The 24921-nt window shown below is 53.5% G+C and overlaps 8 protein-coding genes and 1 non-coding gene across 9 annotated transcripts; 5 read left to right on the top strand and 4 right to left on the bottom strand.

Annotated features, from left to right (window-relative positions):
- Positions 1-119: 119 nt before the first annotated feature.
- M421DRAFT_68240 (uncharacterized protein) lies at positions 120-791 on the bottom strand (the record flags this gene model as incomplete). Its single annotated transcript, XM_033596492.1, has 2 exons — positions 120-242; positions 279-791. 2 exons carry the CDS (start codon positions 789-791, stop codon positions 120-122), a joined length of 636 nt encoding a protein of 211 aa, XP_033446277.1.
- Positions 778-4097, top strand: M421DRAFT_423029 (uncharacterized protein). The gene has a single exon (XM_033593339.1). The coding sequence runs from the start codon at positions 1100-1102 to the stop codon at positions 3980-3982; it is 2883 nt and encodes a 960-aa protein (XP_033446276.1). The 5' UTR covers positions 778-1099; the 3' UTR covers positions 3983-4097.
- A 1638-nt stretch (positions 4098-5735) lies between these two features.
- M421DRAFT_68347 (uncharacterized protein) lies at positions 5736-7587 on the top strand (the record flags this gene model as incomplete). The annotated part of the gene is made up of 3 exons (XM_033596505.1): positions 5736-5901; positions 5951-7087; positions 7139-7587. 3 exons carry the CDS (start codon positions 5736-5738, stop codon positions 7585-7587), a joined length of 1752 nt encoding a protein of 583 aa, XP_033446275.1.
- Positions 7588-9652: 2065 nt separating this feature from the next.
- M421DRAFT_223109 (uncharacterized protein) lies at positions 9653-11339 on the bottom strand. Its single transcript, XM_033588329.1, has 2 exons — positions 11199-11339; positions 9653-10892 (listed from the first exon to the last, which is right to left on the bottom strand). Exons 1-2 carry the CDS (start codon positions 11224-11226, stop codon positions 9775-9777), a joined length of 1146 nt encoding a protein of 381 aa, XP_033446274.1. The 5' UTR covers positions 11227-11339; the 3' UTR covers positions 9653-9774.
- A 1198-nt stretch (positions 11340-12537) lies between these two features.
- On the bottom strand, positions 12538-13884 carry M421DRAFT_423025 (3-oxo-5-alpha-steroid 4-dehydrogenase). The gene is made up of 3 exons (XM_033593338.1): positions 13591-13884; positions 13334-13537; positions 12538-13280 (listed from the first exon to the last, which is right to left on the bottom strand). The coding sequence occupies exons 1-3, from the start codon at positions 13669-13671 to the stop codon at positions 12696-12698; spliced, it is 870 nt and encodes a 289-aa protein (XP_033446273.1). The 5' UTR covers positions 13672-13884; the 3' UTR covers positions 12538-12695.
- A 245-nt stretch (positions 13885-14129) lies between these two features.
- Positions 14130-14214, top strand: M421DRAFT_t99. The gene has a single exon. It is a non-coding gene; the product is annotated as a tRNA-Phe (tRNA).
- Positions 14215-15675: 1461 nt separating this feature from the next.
- Positions 15676-16147, top strand: M421DRAFT_223039 (uncharacterized protein). Its single transcript, XM_033588328.1, has one exon. It carries the CDS (start codon positions 15801-15803, stop codon positions 16101-16103), a length of 303 nt encoding a protein of 100 aa, XP_033446272.1. The 5' UTR covers positions 15676-15800; the 3' UTR covers positions 16104-16147.
- A 578-nt stretch (positions 16148-16725) lies between these two features.
- M421DRAFT_102661 (alpha/beta-hydrolase) lies at positions 16726-18394 on the top strand (the record flags this gene model as incomplete). The annotated part of the gene is made up of 2 exons (XM_033586812.1): positions 16726-17799; positions 17849-18394. 2 exons carry the CDS (start codon positions 16726-16728, stop codon positions 18392-18394), a joined length of 1620 nt encoding a protein of 539 aa, XP_033446271.1.
- M421DRAFT_423023 (uncharacterized protein) lies at positions 18200-19411 on the bottom strand. Its single transcript, XM_033593337.1, has 3 exons — positions 19237-19411; positions 18819-19188; positions 18200-18766 (listed from the first exon to the last, which is right to left on the bottom strand). Exons 1-3 carry the CDS (start codon positions 19276-19278, stop codon positions 18561-18563), a joined length of 618 nt encoding a protein of 205 aa, XP_033446270.1. The 5' UTR covers positions 19279-19411; the 3' UTR covers positions 18200-18560.
- Between the last annotated feature and the right edge of the window lie 5510 nt (positions 19412-24921).

Genomic DNA, 24921 nt, shown 5'->3' with positions numbered 1-24921 from the left:
GCGCACTTGGGCCATCCTTCTTCCCCCCCCACGCAGCCCAGCGATGCGAGTGCCTTGCCACGCCTGCCTTGCTTTCGTTCAGTTCTTTCAGAATGCCACAGCTCATCACATGGCGCCCCTCACCCCTCCACAGGCTCCTCCACCTCCCTCCGCCGCTCCATCTCCTCCTCCACTTCCCGCTGGTGCATAGCCTCGACCAGCTCGCCGCCCTCCATCCCGACCTCCTGCCCATCCCCGCCATTCTCCGTCGCACCCGCACCCGAGGCGCCGCTCGCGACGGCCCTCTGCTCCCTGGCCTGCCGCTGCGCCTCGACCCTCTGCCGCACCAGCTTGGCGACCGCATTCTCGGTGCCCGCCTGCAGCCCGCCGTCGCGCATCTTCGCTTCCAGGTCGCGCTTCAGGTCCCAGTTCGCTTTCTTGGGCTGCAGCTTGAACAGATCCAGCGCCTCGCCTTCGCGCTCTTGCGCCTGTTCGGCCTTTGTCGACAGAGCGAGCTGCTGCGCCTTGTACTCGAGCGTGCGCGTCGGGTCCGCGACGGGCGTGTTTTCGAACCCGAGCTTGACGTTGCGCGTCGACGGGTCGAAGTTGCGCCCGCTGAGGTACGTGGATACTACCGACGGCTCTTCGGCGGGTGCTGCGAGCGCCGTCGAGGGCTCTGGGAGGGACACGGAGGCCTCTTGTGCGTCGTGGCTGTCGTCCGAGGGCGCGTGTTTTCGCTTGAGCGATTTCAGCTGCGCGAGACGCGCTTTGCGGTCGTTTGATGCGGCCGAGAGGTGTTCGTGCGAGGACATGGCGGCGTTGCTGTGCTCTTTGCGCGTGGTGGCGTCGTTGTGCTCTTTGTGTGTGGTGGCGTCGCTGTGCGCTTTGTGTGTGGTGTAGTCGTTGTGCGCTTTGCACGTGGTGGCGTCGCTGTGCTCTTTGCGCGTGGTGGAGTGGTGTAGCTAGGTACAATATCCCATACATGGTTACGGCGGGCGACCGGAACCACTCGTGCAGTCTCTGATGGCGCCCTCCAACTTTTAACCTTTTCGCGACATGCCACCCATCAACCCATCCCACGCGTCATGGCCCGGTAAAGACTGCCACTTCCTCTTCCCCCATGCCCCGCGCTCGCTTGTCCAGTGCTAGCCTTACCGCCGGCGCCGACGCCCTACTCCTCCCCTGGCTCGCCCCGAGAGCCTTCGCCGAGCCTCCGGTCTCGAGGACGCGTGAACGACGAGATGGCGGGAGCAACCCAGCACAGAAAGAGCAGGCGCAACATAGTCGTGGACCGACTATGAGAAACACTCCTGTGAGCCTCTCCCACCGCCAACCGTTCTCCAGCACTGCGCGACGAAGCCCGTCCTCTTCAAACGGTGCTTCATGCCGAGCCACCCCACGGTGCTCGCTCGACCGTCGATACGCCGACATTGCATCCTTCGCTCGCCGCCATGCAAGAACATACGCCACCGCTCCAGAGGGCTGGGTCGACCCCTTCACCCAGGCACGAACCCTCGTCGCCGACAAGGCTGCCACGCAGGCGCGCTATTCCAGGCGACGATCCTGGAAGCAGCAGGTGGCCAAGGAGACCGAGGGCCTCGACCCTCAAGCCGTCGGTCGACGGCGAGTCAACCTGATCGCTCAGGCCGAGACGCGCATGGAAGCCCACGCTCGACGACTGCAGCGGGACAGGAGGAACTACAAGAACAAGCTGCTGTACGACGGCCAGTACCGATCTCTGAAGCGCCTCGTGCTCAGTCTCCAGAGATGGGATCACACCGTGGTCAACGTGTCCAAGTACACCGATGTCCACGCAGACGACGAGCGTTGGCTGCTCGACACTTTTGCCGCCCTGGACAGGAACGCGTACGCGCGTCTGAATGCGCTCACGAAACCCATCACCATCGAGCACGACCCTCGATGTCGCATCTTCGCCGCAGAGCTGCTCGAGGGCGTCGAGAGAGATGGTCCAGGGCGGATATGGATGAACTGGCACACGTTTCACCAGAAGCAGAGGTACTACGAGACTACGCTTGTGTACATGCTGGAACACAAGCCCGCATACGCCCAGGAGCTGATGACCGTGCTGGCCCTGGATAACGAGCTTCCGCAGAGCAAGTTTGTCATTCTGGCAGACGGACTCGCCTATCTGGCGAAGCTGCATCTGAAGGAACGATACCCCCCGGACCAGGGCTGGGAGGCATCTCCAGCCGCCAACGTTCGAAACTTCATCACGACGTTTATCCACTGCGCTGAGAAGGTGGATGCCGCAGTCTTCTCACAGGACTTGCTGTACAGCTTGGCTCTGCTGGCCGATTCGGCGGATCTGAAGAGAGTTTACGACGCCTTGATTGAGGCCAGGGCCCGGCTCGCCGTCAGTACTGTGCTGCACTATGCGTCTGCTTTCGCTGAAGCTGGCGAGACAGCCTATGCTCTGCAGTGTCTGGAGCGCCGTGTCGAGTCGTTCAACAGGGTCGACGCCGAGGCATTCGTCGCTTCGGATCTCTTCCGATGGGTTTGTGCAGCGACGCTGCGTGGCAGCATGCGCCAAGCAAAGAGATACCATGAAACGCCCGCTATCGTGGCAAAGTTTGTCGAGTTTGGCGTCAAGATGGATCTTTTGCTCTACGACGTGGTCATGCACAACGCCATGGACGCTGGCGACTTTGCCACTGCCTTCAAGGTCTTCAACGCCCTGGAAGACCACGGGTTGCAGGCGGACAAATACACCTACTCCATCCTCCTCCATGGCTGCACGACACAGAGCGACCCCACCATGTTCAAGGCCTTTGCAGGCTTTTGCTTGAACAAGGCGAAAGAGCTAAGGGATCCCTGGCTGGCGACCGACTATCTCTACTACCTCTACATCTGCGAGCAGAGCCAGCCTGCGCACTCGCCAGACGCCAATCTGCTTTGGCGCACCTATCTCGACCTGTTCGATCTGACGCCCTTGAAGCCTTTTGCCAAGTTTGGAAGCCGGGCCATGAAAGACAACATCGACCAAGGCGAAGACGCTTCGGTCTCCAACCCCGAAAGGAAGAAGCTCGCTCCAACAGAACAAGCATTGTACCTCATGCTTCAGACGGAGATCCAGACAGCCCAGCCCCTGTCCATCGCCTACCTAGAGAGGCTCTACAAGACCTTCAAACGCGGTGTTTTCGACAAAAAAGCTCACCCGAGCGTCGTCTCCCTCGCCCAGAAGCCACTCATCTGGAACGCCTTCCTCCACGCCTTCTGCCAAAAGAAGCAGTACGCCTCCGCCTCAGCGCTCATCAAAGACATGACCGCCCACGGCACCGCGCCAAACGTCTTCTCCTGGAACATGTTCATGCAGTCCTTCTTCAAGACAGGCCAGGTCGCAGCTGCCGAGCGCGCCTTGGAGCTCATGCGCGCGCGTGGCGTGAATCCGGACTCGTACACGTACGGCGTCATGGTGCGCGGATACGCCAGAGCGCAGCTCGTCGACCGCATCGGCGAGACCATGCAGCACCTCAGCGAAGACGAGCAGCTCGACCCCGACCTGATCCGCACCCTGGCTGGGGTGCAGCGCCGCGCCGACCTGACCGCCAGCCTCGAGGCGAACAGGACGGCCAAAGAGCACAAAGACGTCCAGGCCGCGCAAAAAAAGGCCAAGGAGGAAGAAGACAGGTTCAAGATCCCGGGCCTCAAGAGCCTGTTCGCGACCGCTGTCAGATTCAAGGAGCCGACGCACTGGGATCACGGCAGTCTCGAGGACGCGCAGGATTTCCTCGAGCCGGACGACGAGCCCGCTGGCGTTCCGGAAGCAGAGCTGGGACGGGACGCTGTCATTTCGACGGCGGACCGTCGGCCTGCAGACCCTCCGCCGCAGGGCCGCGAACAGGACGAGTATCTCGAGCCCGAGGACGAGCCTGCACCGCGACCGAGTCTCACGGAGTCGACGCGTGGCGACATGGATGTGGGCCCCCAGCTCCAGAGCTTCTTGCGTGATGAGTCGACCGCCGACAAGGGGTCGCGGGGGTGAGGCCATGTGCATATTTGCATCAGTCATACAAGAAGCGTAGCGTAGTACAGCACAGCATAGCGCAGCATAGCATAGCATAGCGTAGCATAGCATAGCGTATACTTTCCATCTCTCCGTCCAACTTCTCAGTTTCATACATGCAAATGATATCGCTCACGGCCCTGCTTGTGCCCAGTGGCTCCAGACCTCAACACCGTCGGCACTGCGTGTCTCGGCGTTGAAACTGATGGGCTCCGTCTACCCCAAGCAGCTCCACGATAATCTCTGCATGCAATGCGTAGAGCACCGATGTGTCTCACTGGCGTGCGTGGCCTGCTCTCTCTTCAATCTGTGGCCCGTGGAGACGGAACGTGATGCGTAGCGGCTGGAGTGGAAACTTGGGGTAGCACACTCTAGCACCCAGCGCGTATTGGCCGAATCCATCGACCAAAAGGCCCGTCCGCAATCGACACAATTCGACATCTTGCCAGATACGACATGCCCAGCATCTTTACAGGTCCGAATGTCGTACAACTCCAGACTATATCGGCCAAAAAGACCACGGTTTCGCCGCTGCAATCGACGAGACGACGTCCAACCTGCCCAAAGCGGTGCGCAGAGTCTGCTCGCGACGGCAGCCAAGACCGCGACCAAGAAAGCCGCCGGCATCAACGCAAGGCCCAAAGCTTCCCGGACGGAGTAACACCGGCACCCCTGAACGGGTCTGCGAGCTTGCTGTCTAGTCGGGCGCCTTCCCGCTGCGATGCTCTTCGTCATTTCCCTGCGTCGGTGCGGTGGTGAGGAGACAAGAGTCATTACGTATCGAATGCTGCTGGGGTGCGAGTCGTGTCTGCCGCGTCCGGCCACGACGTCATCCCGCTTGTTGAAGAAGGCGCGAAGAGCGCCCGAGGACGATGGAAGAGCTCACCACAGCGATCGTGCAGCTCCGCTTTTGCTTGCTCGCGGGTAAGCAAGACCCCGCAGGCCGCGTGATCCAACGTGCTTTGTCTGCTCGTGTGATGGGGATATGCATCGTGTCGTCGTTCGCACGCAGGATGCGTAAGCACACCGTCGTGGGCTCGGAAACATCGAAGCACCGAGAGTTCTCGTGATGTGTAGTTTGTGTGCTTGACATGGCAGAGGAACAGCATGGTGACGGAACGCAGCTACAGCGACCAAAAGCCACGATGCGAAGCTGTTCTGCATATGATCAGGGACATCACCAAGTGTGAAATTGCGGCCTACAATCAGTTTTGCACAGCATCCTAGGTATGTACCGACGTTCGTCCCGCGCTCAAGATGACTTGCGAGACCCCTCACCCCTCACCCCACAAGAGACGACGCTGACGTCTTGAAGAATGTGACGTCGGTTCTCTGCCGGCAGAGCCTCAAGTGGGCCCCGAACACGACCCGCACCAACCAACAGGATTGCAACGCTTGGGTGGAGCTTGGCCTTGACAAGCCTTCGACTGCAGGCTTAGATTGTAGGGCTGACATCACAACGGCAGCATGACGTCTGCACAACCGTTTACCGGCCTCCAACGACCGGTGCATGCACCTGTGGCCGGTTGCACCACGGGGTGATCGCGTAGTGGCAGCGCGAAGTGGAAGCCCGGCCGAAAAATGTGACGGCATTGGGGTGCAGAGGATCGGCGTGGAGGTCACGGTGCTGTAATGGGGTGCGAGACTGCGGGTTTATAGGCTCGTGGAGTCCCCGCGCTTTGGAAGCATCACTCCAGTTGCTCCCTTTGTACTCGCAATTATGGCTTCTGCGATGGAGAACAGCGCCGACAGGGCGAAATCGCAAGACGAACGACGCTCGAATGATTCCTCAATGAGAGATGTGGAGAAGAAGCCGATCATGCTATCTGGCGGCGCGAAGCAGATATTCAGACCCAGGATCATCGCCATGGCCTGCATCGTGTCCATGGGCGGCTTCAGTAAGCAGTCTCGCAGCATCCGTAGGCTGCCAACTAACGAGACCTACAGTCTTCGGATATGACACCGGTCAGATCTCTGGCTTCCTCGAGATGCCCGACTTCCTCCGCAAGTTCGCGGACAACTACACACCACCGAACGCCGAATTTCCGAACGGCAAGTACTCCTTCAGCAACGTCCGCTCTGGACTCATCGTTGCTCTGCTCTCAATTGGCACACTGGTGGGTGCGCTCATTGCTGCCCCAGTTTCCGACAAATTCGGCCGCAAGTACTCGATCGTCTTCTGGAACATCATCTTCTGCGTCGGTGTCATTGTCCAGATCACGACATCAAACACCTGGTACCAAGTCGCCATCGGCCGCTGGGTTGCAGGTCTGGGGGTCGGTGGTCTGTCTGTCCTCACGCCCATGTACCAGTCTGAGACAGCGCCCCGCTACGTCCGCGGTGCGCTTGTTTCTTGCTACCAGCTGTTCATCACGCTCGGTATCTTCACCGCGTACTGCATCAACTTCGGCACCGAGGCCGACGAGAGCTCGCGCTCCTGGAAGCTGCCCATGGGCATTGGCTTCATCTGGTCCGGGCTAATGGTCGTCGGAATCATGTTCATGCAGGAATCGCCCCGCTGGGAGTATAGCCATGGCAAAATTGATGAAGCCCGCAAGACCATCGCGCTCACGTATGGTGTCAACGAGGACCACGCCGAGGTGCAGCGCGAGATCCGCGAAATCGAGCAGAAGATGGAGGCTGAGCGTGCTGGCGGCGATCACCACCCGTGGTACGAGATCTTCACTGGCCCGGCCATGGCGTACCGCACGCTGCTCGGCATCACAATGCAGATGCTGCAGCAGCTCACGGGTGCCAACTACTTCTTCTACTATGGCACGACCGTCTTCGGCTCTGTAGGCCTTTCCAACTCCTACGTCACGTCGATTATTCTCGGCGCTGTCAATTTTGGATGTACATTTCCTGGCCTCTACATTGTCGAGAAGTACGGACGCCGTCCTGCGCTCATCGGCGGCGCGCTGTGGATGTTTGTGTGCTTCCTCATATTCGCCTCGCTAGGTCATTTCGCGCTTGGACCGGAGGATAACCCCTCGCAGAGTGTCGGCTACGGCATGATCGTGGTTGCGTGTCTATTCATCGCGGCGTTCGCGTCGACCTGGGGACCCATTGTGTGGGCCGTTGTTGGTATGTTCGCTCTCCGCCTGTGAAATTGTATCAACTATCTAACACTCGCAGGTGAAATCTATCCAACACGCTACCGTGCCAAGTGCATGGCCCTCGCTACCGCCTCAAACTGGGTCTGGAACTTCCTCCTCTCCTTCTTCACGCCCTTCATCACGTCCGCCATCGACTACCGCTATGGCTATGTCTTCGCAGGGTGCTGTTTCGCCGGCGCCCTAGTCGTGTACTTCTTTCTGTGCGAGTCGCAGGGCCGCAGTCTCGAGGAAATCGACACCATGTACATCCTCGGCGTCAAGCCGTGGGAGAGCAAGCACTGGGTCCCGACCGAGGGCGAGGAGCTGCCGAACCTGGATAACACGTATTTGACTCCCGGTGCGCGGGGCATCAACAAGAAGAGCGAGGCGAGAGTGCCGGAGCAGAGCATGATGGAGAGGGTACCGAGTCATTTGATGCAGAGCAGTGGTGCGGCGGCTCCGGCTGGTGTCAGGGGTGAGGTTGTGTAGACTAGTTTAGAATCACGGTTTCTGTCAAGCTGTCTGCGCATCTGCGGATGGCACGGCATAGTGAATCCATAGTTTTCATTACAACCTGTTCAAACCTTCGCGATGAGATGAAGTAAATGCACACGGAAAGAGGCCCAATCCGGCCAGTGGCGGACAACGTTTTGTCCCCGCGCATGCTGATGAACAGGAATGGTATCGCAAGTGCACCTGCACTCTTCCAACGCCATGCAGTAGAGGCGAAGCCCATATCCCGCGTCCGCAGGACACGACGCCAAACATAGTCACTATCGTGAGTCCAGACTCGTACGACAAAGCATACTACCGCCTTCAAACCTTGCAGCTTACCATAGCACCACCTCACAAAGCCATTTTCCTTGACGCTGAACAGAATTTGGCACCGGCCCGTGATCACGCACTATTCTTCCCATTGCCGATAATACGACAGGCGTTTGTCCGCCGATCTCGTCGCGTTAAGCAACTGCACGTTCGCGTCAGGCACGCGAGCAACGGCACTCATACCAAGGGCATGGAAGGCGGTGACTGCGACACGACGACACCGGGGTCTTGCAGCGTCAATACCACAGCCAGGGTCTGCGTCTGTTCGGATATCGTGAGCGGTGGGAAACCTTGGATCCACAAGGCCTTGAGAACGTGTCGGCGTGTCGGAACCACATTACTTGCTGAAGAGCGGGCGGAAGCGGACTGGCAGAGCCGGCAGATGATAAGACAGAACACACTCTCAGCGCGAGCTGGGAACCGCCATCCGACTTGCACAGCACTGTGATCCTGTTCGTCGCGCACTCACAACCCTCTCATCGCAAAGTAGGTATATACCAAACATCTGGAAGCAAGGCCCGGGCCGTGACCCCAGCACGCGTGCCCCGAAATCCAGCCCTACGAGGGTTGAGACCCGGAGGCCTTCCAACGCAGTCGGCAACCCATTCGTGGCATTGTACGACACCGGACAACGGAGCATACAGACCGAGGTTCGAGATCCCAGAAACGCACATCGAGGACCCTAGCACGAGTCATTGGCGACGTTCTCCTAGGTCAAAACAGAGTAGTGACTCTTATGTTAGCCTTCGTCTGCCCACTGTCATCGTCGCTTCCTGCATGCGAAACCCACATCCCAGTTCCAACTGAGCTGCTCTGTTCGCCCGGGCGTCATTGGAACACTGTACCGGTAGTTGATATCCTCGCCACCGCACACGGCCAAACCCCCAAAATACACACCCGTGACATGCGCCAAGCCACCGTCAGCCACCGTCTCTTTCAAAATGCCACCGACCGCAACCGAGCTCGTATCCCAGTGACCAGAGAGCCGCAACCGGCCAGGTCTGAAAATGACACAGGAGGATGCGAGAATATCGTGCATCCTGTTCGGCGGAACTGTATCCACCCTTTGTTGTAGTGGTCGTTCGGTAGAGTCTGTAGGCTGTGTGGTCATTGATTTTTGGAGGTAAACGATTATCAATCGGCGGAGTATTCATGGTCATGTTCGATGGACAGAGACGATGATTAAAAGCTTACTTTTCAGTGTATCTGCCTACCTAACTGCGCTGGAAGCTTCATGTGTATCATCTCTCTCCCAGCCGTTGCTATTCCTTTGTCTGCCCATTGCGGGTACTGTTGATTGGTCCAAGGGAAAGCGCCGTAAAGGCTATAGCGATAGAGATGTTGAGGAAAGGGGATGGCGTGAGACTGTCGGGGTGAGAGGGTAAAGATAGTCGCTGGAAGCAGAACCAACGCCGAGGCGATGCATAAAAATCGATGATAATTACAAAAATTAGGGTGTGTGCGCGGCACGTCCAAATTCCAACTCTTCAAAGCGTACTGCGTGCCGGCAGCCTGAAAACCGCATATCCAACGTCCAGTGCAGGAAGTCGAAGGTGCAAGGCTCGAGCGAACAGGGACGTTTTGGCGAGATGTGTGAAGGTCACTTGACAAGTATAAGCTTCGAAACCCTGCCGATGCAAGCTTGCGTGCTGCGAAACAACATTATCGTACACAGGACCCAGGAGCTGAAGTGAGGCCTGCATGCCCTCACCCGACTCGTCCCTGCAGCCGAAGAAAGTGCGATACGATGCAATAGTTTGGTCCAGGACTCCAAAACGCCGCCTTTTGGATATATGATGAAAGTCAGAGAGCAAATCGATGAAACTGTACAGAGCGATGGTGATGTCGTGCTTAGAAGTTCTGAGCAATGCCAGAATTTCCTTGTTGTGGGAAGACAGAAGGATTTTCGATCCTCGTGTTCCGCCGTGCTGACACATCCCGTATGACAGGCTGCTGACCAGCGCCATACGGGTCGTTGTTGCCATACGGGCTTGTCTGGTAGTAGCCTTGGTTATCGTAGTATTCGTTGGCGTTGCCGTTGGTATAGCCGGGGTAGTCGCCCGAGGCATCGGATCGGTTGGCCGCAGAGTAGGAGGAGGATGCGTTGGACGGTCCACGCTGTACGCCGGCCTGGTTCTGTGTCGAGTTGGGTACTGCGCCACCAACGACACCGAGCGCACCAAGGCCATCGGAGTCTATGGTTTCGCGGCGCCCGTTCATCAGAGGGTCGTGAGAGCCTTCAGAGTGTGCTCCACCAGTGGGGGAGTGAGGTGTGTTGTAGCCGCCAGGGTTGCTGTTGCTGTCTGAGTAGGTCATGCCGCTGGTCAGGGTAGTGGAGGCCTTGCGGTTCGAGCTGGTAGCAGTGTTGCCCCAGCCTCGGTAGCCGCTTGAGTCCTCGGCCATTTCAGAGCCTCCCACGCCAACTGCTGGCAGCGTGGGGTCGTTATTGGGATTGAAGCCATACTCCTCGACCTCCTTTCGGCGTTCCTCCTCGTTGTTCTGGCGAGTCTTGCGCTTTCTCCAGAGGAGGATGCCAGCCAACACTAGCAGTGCAACGACGACGACGGGCACGACGACAGCAATTGCAGTCTTGCCGCCGGTGCTCAGACCTTTCTGTTGGTCTCCCTGTGATGTTACGGCTCCGGCAGTGTTGGTGCTCGAGGAAGCTGATCCACCGCTGGTAGTAGATGCGAGGCTGCCAGTGCTTACAGTCGCAGAAGTGCCCTCCCGTGTCACAATGGATGTGATGATGATAGGGGTCGGAGTCTCGCCGGCGCGGGTTGCTGACGGAGTAACGGTGACAACAGAGGTGGCGATCTCAGTCGTCGGTGTTGCAGATGAGGCAGTGACGACTGAAGTTGCGACTGGTGGAGTGCTGCTTGTGACGGCGGGAGCAGCGCTAGATGCAGCAGGCACGGCCGAAGAGGGTGCTGCCGAGGAGGCCGCAGGAGCGGAGGACGCTGGTAGTGCTGAGGAGGGCGTGTTAGGAGCCGCAGACGAGGCTGGAGCAGCTGAGCTCGCAGGCGCTATTGAGCTTGGTACCGCAGACGAGGCGGGCGGCGCTGCTGAAGAGGGCGTGTTAGGAGCCGCAGACGAGGTCGCAATAGAGGGCGTAGACGGCCCCGATGCAGCAGACGAGGGCGCTGTTGCTGCCGACGGTGTTACAATCTGAGACGACGTAGCTACGGCGGGGGAGGCGGGAGAGGAGGGAGAGGAAGGAGCGGCCGACGATGCGGCAGGCGCTGAGGAACGAGAGACAAGGGAGATGAACGTACTGGCAGCAGTGTTGTTCGCCGACGACATATTGACAATTTCGAGGCACGACGGCCGGACAGCGAGCAGTAAAAGGTGGCAGCAGCAGCAGCAATCGCCTCAGTACTCAGCAGAGCGCAAAGCGAGGATGTTAGTGTGTCGCGGATGCCGGCAGCACTGGTTTCTTGGTTTGTCCAGTGTTCCCTTGCACGCTCGGCGGGTGATGCGCGGGTCCACTGTTTGGCAACAGGCGGTGGGACGATACGAGTGATGATGTATGGCTAGGGCAGAGCCAGCGAAAACTGCAGAACGGGGAACGGGGATGCGCGCCCTGAGAGGTGAGTGGAGGACGACGTGCAAAAGAGGAGGTGTTGCAAGCAGAGTGGAGCGCCGCGGCAGGAAGAGGGCGATCCAAGCTCTGTTGATCGAGTAGGCCTTACTTCGACTGAGGCCTGCCTTATCTGGCTAAGGCTGAGATTGCTGAGGCACGGAAGCTCCCAATGTGCGCGATGGGCCAGTCAAGAGCCAATCAACAGGGCACTCCGCGACAAAGGTGTTCCAACTGGGACGGGCAGAGGGCAGCGCGGTGCTTTTCACGTTCACGGCCAAGGCGTCCGCTGGCAATTTTGGCTGACGGCGGCACCTGTCTAGCCGGAGACCAGCGTTAGAAAGCGGAACAATACGCCAGAGCGCCTTTAGTTGCCCCCTGCTTTGGGTAGGTCGAGGGGAGAGCGGCACCAGCGCGCAGATGGATGTGGCTGTGTGCAGCGACACAGAGGAGCGTCTAAAATCTCACCAAGGATCTGGCAGCTCAAGGCGAACACCACATGCCCAACCCACGATGCAGCTGGCGTGGCACAAGATGGATGCAGGTGCGCGCAGATTGCTATCGCAGCATCCCCATCTCTGCTGCTCGTTCTCGACGTACCCCGGCTCTCAATAGCATCATTTATTTCACGGGCTGCTCGTTTTCGATACGCCCGGGCGCTGCTGATTGGCTACTCAGCCGCTCTATATTTAAGTCCTCACGGTCAAATCGCTCCGGGATGTTGCAGCGGTCGTCATCTGCGCCGCTACTCGTGATTACGCAGCGGACAGCGCATCTCATCGTAAAGAATTCATTGAGCTTGCGATCTTGTAGGCCGCCGCTGCATCCTCGCTGCGCTCTTTGTCAAGTACTCTCGTATTCAACAAAACAAGCCTCTTCCAACAATCGCGGAAACCCAGGATGCCCTGCATTGTCACCCCACTTCCATGCTTCCACTGCGGAGGCCAGTCTCACAATCTGCCAGTAGGAGTGTGAACCATGCCATATCGTCGCTTGGCAGTTCGGACTTGCTATGGGTCAACATAAAAAACGATCGTTGTGCATTGTTGTGAATTACCTGAAACACTACCATCATCCGCTCAGTCATGCTCAGTGCAAAGCACTCTTCACGTACGGCTAATGCAACAGTCATTGAATTTCCATGTCGGTACTAGCGTACCGTACTTTTTGCTCACACCGATCAATCTCGAGCCTACACCAGGCCTGGAATCACTGCCTTCCGGTTGCCCACCTTGTCCCTACCAAACTTTTCTACATACCACCGCTTGCCCTGCAGCGCGCGAGGCAGCATCGTACTGACCTCGTTTATGAGGAATGTTTGGGCTGGCTTGCAGTCGAGGCCGCCAATCATCCACCAGCCCCCCCACTCAATCCACTCGCAAAAGTAGTGCGCATACAAGATGTATTTGAACAGTCCGTTCTTGGGAATCATGTAAACCGTGTTAACGCCTTGAATGGGCTTGTTCTGCTCAGCGGCATCTTTGCGCTGTCTGCGGTCGGCTGCTCGCCGGATCTCGCGCAGGTCGTCGTCGTGGAACATGTTGCCCAACAGACCCCAGCACCACAACACGAGGCCTCCAAAGATCCACCCCGCGCGACCTTGCCAGCGGTAGTCGAAGTCAGTTGTGGGCCCGTAGCCTGAGACGTATCCGCCAATTGAGATGGCATTGGTGACCTGGAAGGCGAGCATGGCCAGACACACAAGCGGGCTCATTGGCGACATGCTGGGGTTGAGAAACAGCGGCGAGAGAATAGCGCGGTAGGCGTAGTGAATCACCTGCGAGCAGTCAGCCAGTCGCACTTTTTGATGTCGACAGGAGCGCATCGTACAAAGCAGCCGACCATTGTCCAATTGCCCCACGGTAGCTCCTCAATCCCCAGCTCCTTCGGCAGCGTCAAGAAGATGTACAGAAGAGTAATTGGCCCTGCAGACTCCATGGTCGCCCATCCTATCTTGCCCGGCACATTGAACCTGGACTCTGTCGAGGTCTTGCCTTGTGGGTACCAGTCAATGACCCATTGAACTGCTGTGACCTGTGAGTCTATGATTAGCAAGGATGCTCTCGTGCGCGTCACGAGTAACTCACCACAGGGAAGAATTGCCAGACGTAGCATAGCCACTCCCAGTTCTCACGCGACGGAGGGAGCCAGTTCTCTATTACGGCCATATTCAGCGCGTAACGTAATAAAGTGGTGAGAGATTGAGGTATTTGCGCATAGTTGCATCGCCGAGGGCTCCGGATGTGGTGATGTCAGGAGTTGACTATTTTGGTGCCAAGCTTGAACGCGCTAGGGCAGCTCCATGCATCACAAGGACCTGATATTTTTGATAAGCTCGACACGTTTTGTTGAACAATGGTGTTCCTCGTTCATCATCTGCCTTCGCAGTTTGCACAACCAGAGACATTATTTGTTCTACATGACGGTTATGCATCAGAAACGCGTCCGACCAAGCTCTCGCTTAAGCTTGAAGTGCGCGAAGCTTGCCCCGCATCGAATCGAATTTATACATTTTTGGAAGACACGGGAAGCAGGATGCGGATACGATCCGTAGATTGCGGTATAGCTGAAAATACTTTTAGAATATAAACATTATTGTTGGCCAACAGTCCATAAAACTAATCCAGTCGCTTTAGCTCACTTGGGAGAGCGCCAGACTGAAGTTCAGTCGCTAAATCTGGAGGTACTGTGTTCGATCCACAGAAGCGACATTAGCTTCGGTGCCTGGCAAGTCCAGGATTATTCGATTCTTTTTGCACACCTACAGTTTGTAACTGACCTGGTCGACAAGTTTTCTCTCATGTGTCTTTTTGCCCAAGTAAGTGGAAGAGGATACCATTAATTCCCAGATCGAGGCTACGTCGGTCTACCAAGTACTCAATTTTAGATGTGGACTTTGCAACCACAGATCTGGACGTCCTCCCTGATAAACTTGCTGAACCCGAATCTCAAGTCTAACTAGCAGTAGCACACAAAGATTGGTGATCAACGGAACCGCACAGACATTTGCAGTGCACACCGCTCGCTGGTGAAGAGTATCTTGCCCAAGCCACATTTTGGCTTCGTTGACTCGCCATCCTAACTAACGCACATGTGTTCCTTGTGCCACTTCTCTTGGTTGGCCCAATTGGCTGTTTCAAGTCACCAACCGTATATTGGGCTTCAATCTGGGTCCGAAGAATCGTCTTACTGCTGTCGCTGCCATCATTAGCCTCGTTTGCCCTTCCACAGACCCTTCTCGCATTCTCGCACGCTATCCGCTCGTCGCCATCGACACGCTTGTGATAGTCACAAAGCTTTATGAGAAGTCAGCTGCCTCCAGTGCTCTGGTGATGGGTTTGGATGCGGTGATTCCACACTGCCTGCAGGAAGGGCATGCTTTCGTGTTCTTGACAGAGTTCGTCCCATTCGCCGCCATCGTGAGAGCATGTCAGATCAACGAGGAGGCGACACAAAGGATCGCTACGCTTTAGATCCTGGACCACGTAGCCTACAGACCCAGTGTTTGTAAGGCCTGCCCTTGAGCTCCACGTCCTCGGACAGTAGACAAACAGCGTCTCTGCTAAGACGTGGGCAATCGTACTTGGCGTCGAAAACATAGAGTTTGGTGACGTTCTCATGATCCAGTCCGTTGCTGCTGTCGCAGGATTGTCGCCTTTCTTTCAGCTGGGTAGGCGCCGAAGGTAGAGCCAATGCGCAAGGACTCGACTACGCTAGGCGAATCTCCCTTGAGCCTCACGGTCGCATCCTTCGCTCCTACAAATCGACCGGTCAGAGCTGCGCGGAAAAGCCAGAGTGGTCGGCAAGGACCGATCCATGCACTACGAATGGATCCTGTTTGCTGCCTACATGAATGTTTCCCGAGCTTTGAGTTGCGCGTGCCTCAAATCTGTCAGCGAAGTCGATTGCACGACGAGTAAAGTGCACCAATATGCGCAAGCTGTGTCGAAGGCCGCCTAAGATTTGTTCTGCGTTGATGACATGTGTGGAGCCTCGAGTCCAATTGCGTTGACAGATCAAAGTATGAGCAGTGGGACATATTGATCATCAGATCGTGCGAGACCCACGCCAATCGCTACTATCGCTGATAAAAGTGAATTAAGTCGATGTGGGGGTCATTAGGTGATAGCAGCAGCGGTCGCCCATGGTGTTTATTTGGTTGACGCGAAGAGGACCTCAAGGACGTCATCGAGCTCACATGGTAAATAACATAGTCGCTCTACTCCTGAATCTGCGAATGCATGGCGACCTGGGGAGGATAATATCTTGACGCCATTTAAGAGATCGTTCCATTGTCATGTTTTGCTATCGAACTTTGGAACCTGTGACATCGAGAGGACATCCATGCATCGGAAGCTTTGCCGGCTTCCCGATCTGCTCGTGTTATTCTGTGGTTGAGCAAATGATGCTATGGGAGCCGATGGTACGAGGCGTCTGCTACCGGTACGCAATGCTTGAAGAAGATAGGAATCGTAGTGTTGAGTTGCAGCCTTCTAGGTTCGGCGGGAATTGGGCCGCGTGTCCGCCTGGCGTTTCAACGGCCTTCCAATCCTTAAATCTGGCACCAGAACTTATATTTTGGCTTGGCGCACAAGACTAGTGACACATCTGATCCATGCGAGGACGTTCAGTGCAGCATCTAGATCCATAATCCGGAACAGACCTTACCCGCATCTGATCTCCTTTGATGAAGTTGTGCGCAGCCACGTACGCGCAAGCACAAAATACCCCATGCATCGGATCAATGCGTGCAACAACCCTGCAAGCGGAAAATTCCGCAAGCGGGCGAACGCGTTTCCACTCCACAGCCTTGCACGCGCAACCTTCCAGAAGCGGACGAACGCGTATTTCTCTGCCGGCGCCCCATGTGGCGCCAGAGTCTGGCATTGGACAAATGGCGACATAGTAAGGCTGAGCTCTCGAGTGTGTGATTGACGCAGGCAAACGTGACCCTGCAATGTTTCGAAACATCGGCCCTACCCCCTAATGCCTCCTAGTAGCCGCATCGCAGCCGTGCTAGATGCAAACACCACTATGAAATTACACGCGTCTTCAGAGGCTGGGTGGCCGTTTGACGTAGATGGCTGTGTTGGTGACAATATATGAACATCAACAGCTCATGCACAGCAACCATCACGACACTCCTCGACACTCAAAACCCTCCAATCAAGAAGCATATCCTATCTTGCTCGGTACACTAGTCGACATATTCAGTTGCAGACATGCGTTTTACGACCGCCGCCCTCTCGCTGGGTGGAGCAAGCCTGATCTCTGCGCTGCCTGCTGCATCCAACGATACCAGCACGACCATCACGCTCGACTATACTTCTACGATACCCGCTGCTGGTAACTCCACACTTGGTTATTACAAGTACCAGAACATTCGCTTCGCCGCTGCCCCCACCGGCGATCTTCGATTTGCCGCACCGCAATGGCCGGAACAGGAGACAGAAGTCAACAGCGGTGACCTGGCAGACGCGTCTGTTGCCTGCAGCTCTGCAGAGGACTGCTTGTTCATGGACGTCTGGGTACCAGCCAACATCCCAGAAGGCACGAAGCTACCAGTCCTGGTATGGACATACGGCGGTGGATTCACAGGTGGCTCGAAGGCCCAGAACACGCCTGAAGGACTTTTCAATCTCAGCACCGAGTTCATTTTTGTCTCATACAACTACCGATTGGGTATCACTGGTCTAGGCAACGGTCCAAGTTATGCTCATGAGGGTGGCACTACCAACGTTGCTCTCTGGGACGTGGAGCACGCGTTCAAGTGGGTCCAGAAGTACATTGGCGAATTCGGCGGAGATGCGGATGCCGTCACTGCTATGGGCTTCTCTGCTGGAGGAAGTCAGACGCTCTTCCAGATGACCCGTTTCGCAGGACACGCTGAACAACTGTTTAAGCAGGCCTATGTCATGTCACCCGGCTTTGTTCCCGGCGCTGGTCACGAGCATGCTGAGGCCTTCTGGCAGAACGTTTCAACCGCTGTTGGTTGTGACGGCGGACACATTGCATGCGTGCGTGGCGTCGACTTCGATACACTCACCAGTGCTGCTTCTGACGCTGCGGACGTCTACCCATACCAGTTCCAACCTCGTGTCGATGGAGACTTTGTTGCGGATACATACGAAGCTCAGTTCTATCAGGGACGTTTCAACTTTACCGGCCCTTTGGTTCTCAGCCACGAGCTTCATGAGGCGAACTCGCAAGCTTACAGTGGCGTGAACACCACCGCAGATGTCTCAACAATGCTTCGCACCTTCTTCCCCTCGATTACGGATGCTATTCTTGAAAGGGTGAGTACTTCTTCAGGACTTGGGGCGACAGCTCAACTGACAGACACAGGCTCTTGAACTCTACCCTGAATCAGACTACACATCTCCTGGACTGCGCTTCGCCGACATGAAACAGCACTTCGATCTCACAGCGCACAACCTCGCAGCTACCCATGCTATGGGCAATAACACCTGGAACGCACGTGTCGACCTCAGCCCCGCCACTCATGGTACTGACCAGAGCTACTACTGGTACTCGACATATACTCTCACCTCTTCCTCTTCCTCCACCAGTTCCACCAACTCTTCGTCCTCATCAAACTCTACAAGTGGCTCTGGCGGCCCACCGTCAGGTAGTTCGGGAGGCGGTATGGGCGGTGGCTCGACATCTGTGGACTCTGAGGTGGCTATCAAGATGCAGAAATACCTTCTCAGCTTTGTGTTGAAGAGCGACCCAAATGCTTTGTGGGCGGAGGACAAGCTGTACTGGCCGAAGTACAATGAAGCAAACTCGACGAGCGGTGTGCAACTTATCTTTAACGAGACGATGAGCACTGGAGAGGATGATTTGGCCAACAGCAAGGCGCTATTCTGGAACCAGGCCTTGTGGTGGTAGTGAGCCACTGACAAAATTAATTTTCTTTGAATTATGTTCAGTTTATACCACATCATAGCTAGTCAGCTACGTTAATACTTCTTCTCGTGTACAATTATCATCCCAAGCGTCCGTTCTCGATGCCCCAGCTTCTCTACTTTAAGACCCCGTTGTGATCAAGCCGTGCTTACGCTCCAGCAGCCAATCTCCAGCACACATTGACCAAGGCACTGGTAGCGCTAATGTGAGCCAACGTCCTTGGCAAAGCGATATTGCCCAAATATGCTGGGTAGTGCACGAGCAACTTCGCAATGACATGGAAACCCAGTAGATTGATGATCTGAGCGTCATTGGGCGCGAGGACCTGCGCAAGAGCTGCAGCAAGGGCAAAGCCTATACACTAGGTTAGTCATCAAATGGCACATCCACAAAGCAAAGTGTGTACCTGGGAAGTTTTCCATCAACGCATAATGTGCGCTTCTCAGCCTCAACGGCAGTCCATCCAAGTCATGGACATGCTTCCTGGGGTGGTCATTGTCCAGACCGTCTTCACGTGCCATAGCCTGACCAGCGGCCGAAGCAGCGCCAGATGCGCCGAACGTCCAGAACAAGTATAGTGCTGAAAGTGCAGGAATTGCGCGTCCAGAGGTAATCGAGTTCACTTCTACACCGGGCAGGACCTTGATGAGCGCGTGTGTAAGGGACTGGATAATGGAGTTTGGTTTCGTCAGATATGATGTCAAAGGCACCAAGGCGAGGTACATGGGTGCGGCTGCTAGCACAATGGCGCCTGAGGGATTGATGCTGCGATTCTCATCAGTCGCATTGGTCAGGTTGTGGGATGACACCTACACGCCATTCTCAGCGGCTGCACGCTTCGCCTGTCTTTTCTTCTCGTCTGCCATAGTTCTGCTCGGTTAAGATCTGATGTTGCTGGAAGTATCAGCTCAATGAGACAGCCCGGGATTCAGATGAGATTATATATGCGCATATGTAGCCGAGTACCAAGCTGTTCGTCAATGACGTGCGGTGAGCGCGCTGTTCCTCGAAGGGGAGGAGTATCTGGAATTGTGTGCACAGAAAAGCGGGGTACCGTGTCCGTGCGCGCAATGCGCCGAACCACCAAAACACGTCTATTATCTCAGCTCTACAACACAACGCAATGGGATTAGAAGAAGCGCTTGCAGACTGTAATACTTTTGCATCTAGAGATGAGATCCTGTGGTCTAAAATAGCAGAAAAGCATGGTGTTGTGCGGTCAACGTTGACGCGCACGTGGAGGGTGTAACAACGCGCTACGAACAGTGACCCGATACCACTAGGATACGGTTCCAGCGACTTATGACCATAGCCCTTGTTACATGGCATAAGGTTGCACTAAACTGCTACTACAATCTTATACATAAGGAGCAAGGAACTATAGCATTATGGAGTAGTTTTTCTATATCCTTTTGTACAAGATGTAACAACGCAGGCAAGAAGAGAGATATCTGGAATAGGTGTGAATCCGCTACAAGGCATATAGGAGTGCTGAGATGATAAGAACACTAGGATATACTCTCTACACCTATAGGTCTTGTATAAAAGGATACAGAAAAACTACTCTATAATGCTACAGTTCCTTGCTCCTTATATATAAGGGTTTAGTGGCAGTTTAGTGCGAGCTTATGCTATGCGACAAGGGCCATGGTCATGAGTCGCTGGAACCGTATCCTAGTGGTATCGGGTCACTGTTCGTAGAGCGTTGTTACACAAGACCTATAGGTGTAGAGAATATATCCTAGTGTTCTTATTATCCTAGCACTCCTACAACGTTATGCATAATTATTTATATTAGTATCTACAAAGTAGGCTACTGTAACGACTATGCACGGACACGACACGTGGCATAGCGCTCATAGCAGCTAGAGGCAAAGCTAGCTGGCTAGCACTAACGTAGATTATCACCGAGCCGGCCATATCACCGAACCAGCCACTTTCTCTTGGCACAACCACCTTTTACCCTAACACAACATGCCTTAACAACAACAACTTCAGAATACTACTAGAGAAGGCAGAGTTATCCTTGCTATCTAGGCCTTCTACGCTGGCTAATTTTGCAGTATCCACAGCGCTGCTAGAGCGTTGAATGTACCTTATTAGTAGGTCTCTAATTACCTTTGCAATATTACGTTTTAACTAGACGTACGCGCTAATTGCTAGAAACTTACTATACTAGAGGAGCAGACAATTATCTGGTATATACTTAACCTTAATTTGCAAGGATTTGCGCCCTAGCTATGTGAGGTGGCAGATATAGCTAATAAGATACTTAGTGTGCGTGGTGAAGAGCCTGTTAGCAAACTATAGGCTAGCAGGCTTGTAACGCGTTTAGACAAGCTTAAAATAGCCTTTAATTAAGCTAAGGATAGACAGAGGATACTATAGGAAGATCCTAAGATAATTAGCGCGTGGTTTAAGCTAGTAGAGGATACTTAAGTTAAGTATAGTGTTTGCAACAATAACGTGCACAACTTTAATAAAACTAGGTTCTAGATAGGTGTTGCTTTGTCTTTAAAGGTTGTAACAGGCTTAGAGAGACGTGCTCGGCCAGAGCTTGTTCAGCCAGGTGATCGCGAGTGGGTTACCGTTATCCAGAGCATCTGCGCTGCTAGGTATGCAACCCTGCCTTTCATCATCTACAAAGGACGCGTCCACATCTCTGCCTAGTATGAGGAGACAGATATAACCTGTTTTATCAGTGAGCGCCCCACCTCAGTGAGCGCCCCACGAACACCAGCGAGGCGTACGCGCAGCGACGTAGCTTAGCACCACAACACAAATTTTGTACTCTTGCAACAGTATAGTATTATTTAGAAGCGTCGCTGTTATTTATATCCTTAATTTCTACCTTGCAGGTGCGAGAGTTGTGCCCAATCTCACCGCAACAGCTGCAGCGTCGCCCTGCGCGCACCCTCTTCGCCAGCTCCTCACCCTCCTCACATCTGCCACCCTCCCTTTCAGTAATTAAGTCTGATACCTCGCCAACTGTTAATGTCTCCTCTGCCCGTACGTAGCGTCTCTTGCGACTTTTACACTTTATTGCTGCTTCAGTAGCAGTATTAAGGCGCACTATCTCTGCGCGCATTAACACTATCTTATAAGCCATCTGCTGCGCGCCTTTTGTTAGCTGCCACACCTGCTCATCAAGTGAACTTGCTAGAGACCCTTAATAGATTTTTATCCTGTTTTGAACTAGTGTTGATTGCGCCTCCATTTCTTTAGCGTTGCGTGGTGTTTTCGCCTCCCAAGCAGCGTCAACTTGCTGTAGTGGAGTTTGCGTACGCAGCTGCACATCCAGCTTCGATAACACAGCCTGTAGATCATGTGGAGACAATCCAGCGCCTCAAAACCCTGCGCAAGCATTCTCTCTTGTAAACGCCTTCTCAAAAGCTACTTTAAAGGCTGGTAAGAAGGTCTGTTTGCTGATGTGGTTGATGCGATCGCGTGCCAAGGCTGAGATCTGATCACCGTACGCGCGCTTCAATGGCGAGAAACAGGCGACGTCAAGCGGCTGCAGGAGGTGCGACGAGTGTGGAGGCATACAGAGGGCAATAATCTTCTTCTCCTTGCAGCGATCCTGGAAATCTATTGAGCAATGGCTCTTGTGGCCGTTGATAATTAGCAGCCTATACGCTCCTACAGGCCTCGCATGCGTATTAAAGTGATTAAGCCAGGCAAGCGCTAGATTGTTGTTCGTCCAGCCTGTTGGGCTTACTTGAATAACCTAATTGCGTGGGAGGTCCTTAGTAAACTAGTTAGAGATAAGAACCTTGCTAGCAAAGATGAGGAAGGGTGGGATAACACGCCCTGTTGCGCTAACGCCCTGTATTAACGTAGTCCACTCGCGATTACTAGGCTGAAGCTTCTTCGCTTTCCTAGGTTTCTCTATGCCTGTCACAATAAGTTGTGAAGATATCTTGCCTATTAGGAAGCTAGACTTGTTAAAGTTGTACATGTTGTTGTCCACAATACTGTACTTCGCCTTCATGTTCTAAACTAGCGTGAACTAGGGCTTGATGATTGCTGGGTCTTCGCAGAGAGCTCGCTGGTGATCGTATGGACGAGTCTAGCGCGTGCGCAGCTTAGGTGTACGCTTAATAAACCTGTCAACCTAGCATTTACCAACAGGCTCACCACCGCGGTCGCGCAGCAGTCTATTAGCCATATCTTGTACGTGTAGCTTCGAGGGCGGTACTCCACGTAGGTTCTCGTCAAGTATACGCTGCAGAATCACCTCCTCTTCTAGCTTCGTCAGGCGCTTTGATCTGGGCTCGCAGTCGCGTCTAGAGGGCTTCCCGTCACGTCGTCGTTGTATCGTCCTACAAGGAACGCTGTAGACTGCCTCAGCACGTCGCAGGCTCGTAATCTGGTCGCATTTAATGTCAGAGAGGGCAAGCTGCACGTCAGCTTCAGTATAGGGCTTGTGAGGTTGTGGTTGTTGAGACATTACGCGTTGAGTGTCGCGCATGCGCTTTGCTGGTGTTCGTGGGGCGCTCACTGAGGTGGGGCGCTCACTGATAAAACAGGTTACCCTATAATTAGAAGCTCTTAGTCTCTAAGAATAGTTAGATAAACAACATGCTTAGCCTTAAGTAGTTAAAGCACTTTAACACGCATACAAAGACGCGTTAGGTAGGAGTGTACAGGCTGCTTATCTTAGACAGCTATAAGAGCTATCTTAACTAGGAGTTTAAGGACTATTGCCTAGAGAACTAAATCCTTACTCTCTGCATGCCACCTTACTTGTTGCACATCCTCTAGCTACTTAATATAGTCTATTTCTTGCTATTAAAGCGTAAGTACTCCTAACGCGTTTAAGACTTAGCACACTAACACATCTTCTATATTAATAAGGAAGGCTTCCTACTAGCCTTTAGGGACATGTTCCTTAATATATTTACAAAGGTTAACTACTAAAAGGCCTTTAAGGTATTAGGGCTTATTCCTACTAATATGCAGGTAGTGTTAGATTACCTTAAAGTGTAGCTACATACCCTACTAGCAGTACCTCTACCTAAAACACTGTGGCAATCTAAGACGCTAAGTAATACACACAAGTTTAGGTCTTAATCTAAGCTTATAAGCAACTCCTTCTAACAATTACTAAGTGCAGCGTAAGAGGGGTTCTTAAAGCTTGTAAAAGGGGCTAAAGAGATACTACACAAAAACGTCCTTATTAAGGCCTGCGTGTGAGAGCTTAAAGAGCAATTAGCAGTAATAACTAAGAGAAAATCGCGTAAGAGAAAGCAGATTTAGCATGGTGGCACACTTGAGTATGGCCCAGCAGCATTGCGGGTAGCTGCTGAGGCGTGTGTAGCAGCTCAGCCATCTAAGAAGACTTAGGGTGGAGGTGGTCAACTAGGAGCTTAGTCAACTGTTTAGCGCTGTAGGAACTGCAGTAAAACTAGACACAACGCACGAACGTGCTAGGAGGGTATAGAAACATCTTCTAAATCTAATATAAGCACGCAGTATGCTAGGTCACTGTTTAATAGCAAGTAGTTATAGTTGCAGTAACTTGTGTTAGTTGTGCTAAGAGAAAATGGCCGGTTCAGTGATATGGCCGGCTCGGTGATAATCTACGTTATTATTGTCTATATATATTATACTACGCAACGAATACTTGCTTAAGTATTCTTGTGGTTACCTTTTCGTATAGGCAGAGAAGTCACGTAGTATTGATTTCGAGGGCAGGGCGCCTACTCTGTTACAGCTACTCTATTTATAAGCAGAGGATCTAGAACATTTCTAGTTACTAGAAATAGAGAATAGTATATCTTAAGAATAAGAGGAGATACAGGCTTTATAAGCACACCATTCTAATCCTCTCTTTTAGGAGATTACAATAACAACGCTTAGGTAAGCATAGCGCTATAACTAAGAAGGAGATACGCTAGAGAAAGATTACAAGAACAAAGTCTTATAACTTTACATAATGTAGATTATCACTAAGCCAGCCATATCACTAAACCAGCCATTTTCTCTTAGCATAAATAATATAAGTTACTACAACTACAACTACTTACTTTTAAATAGTAACCTAGTATACTGCGTGCTTACATTAGATTTAGAAGATGTTTCTATACCCTCCTAGCACGTTTGTGTGTTATGTCTAGTCTTGCTGTAGTTCCTACAGCGCTAAATAGTTAATTAAGCTCCTAGTTAACTGCCTCTACCCTAAGTCTTCTTAGATAGCTAAGCTGCTACAGACACCTTAGCAGCTACCTGCAATGCTGCTAGGCCATACTTAAGAGTGCTACTATACTAAATCTGCTTTCTCTTACGTAATTTTCTCTTAGTTATTACTACTAATTATTCTTTAAGCTCTTGCACGTGGGCCTTAATAAGGATATTTTTATATAGCATCTCTTTAGCCCCTTTTATAAGATTTAAGAACACTTCTTACACTATACTTAGTAATTATTAGAAGGAGTTACTTATAAGCTTAGATTAAGACCTAAACTTATGTGTATTGCTTAGTGTCTTAGATTGCTATAGTATTTTAG

Source organism: Didymella exigua, assembly GCF_010094145.1.
Source record: "Didymella exigua CBS 183.55 unplaced genomic scaffold M421scaffold_24, whole genome shotgun sequence".
Taxonomy (NCBI): Eukaryota; Fungi; Ascomycota; class Dothideomycetes; order Pleosporales; family Didymellaceae; genus Didymella; species Didymella exigua.
The sequence above is the reverse complement of the archived record's forward strand: the minus strand, read 5'-3'. Positions and strand labels throughout refer to the sequence as shown.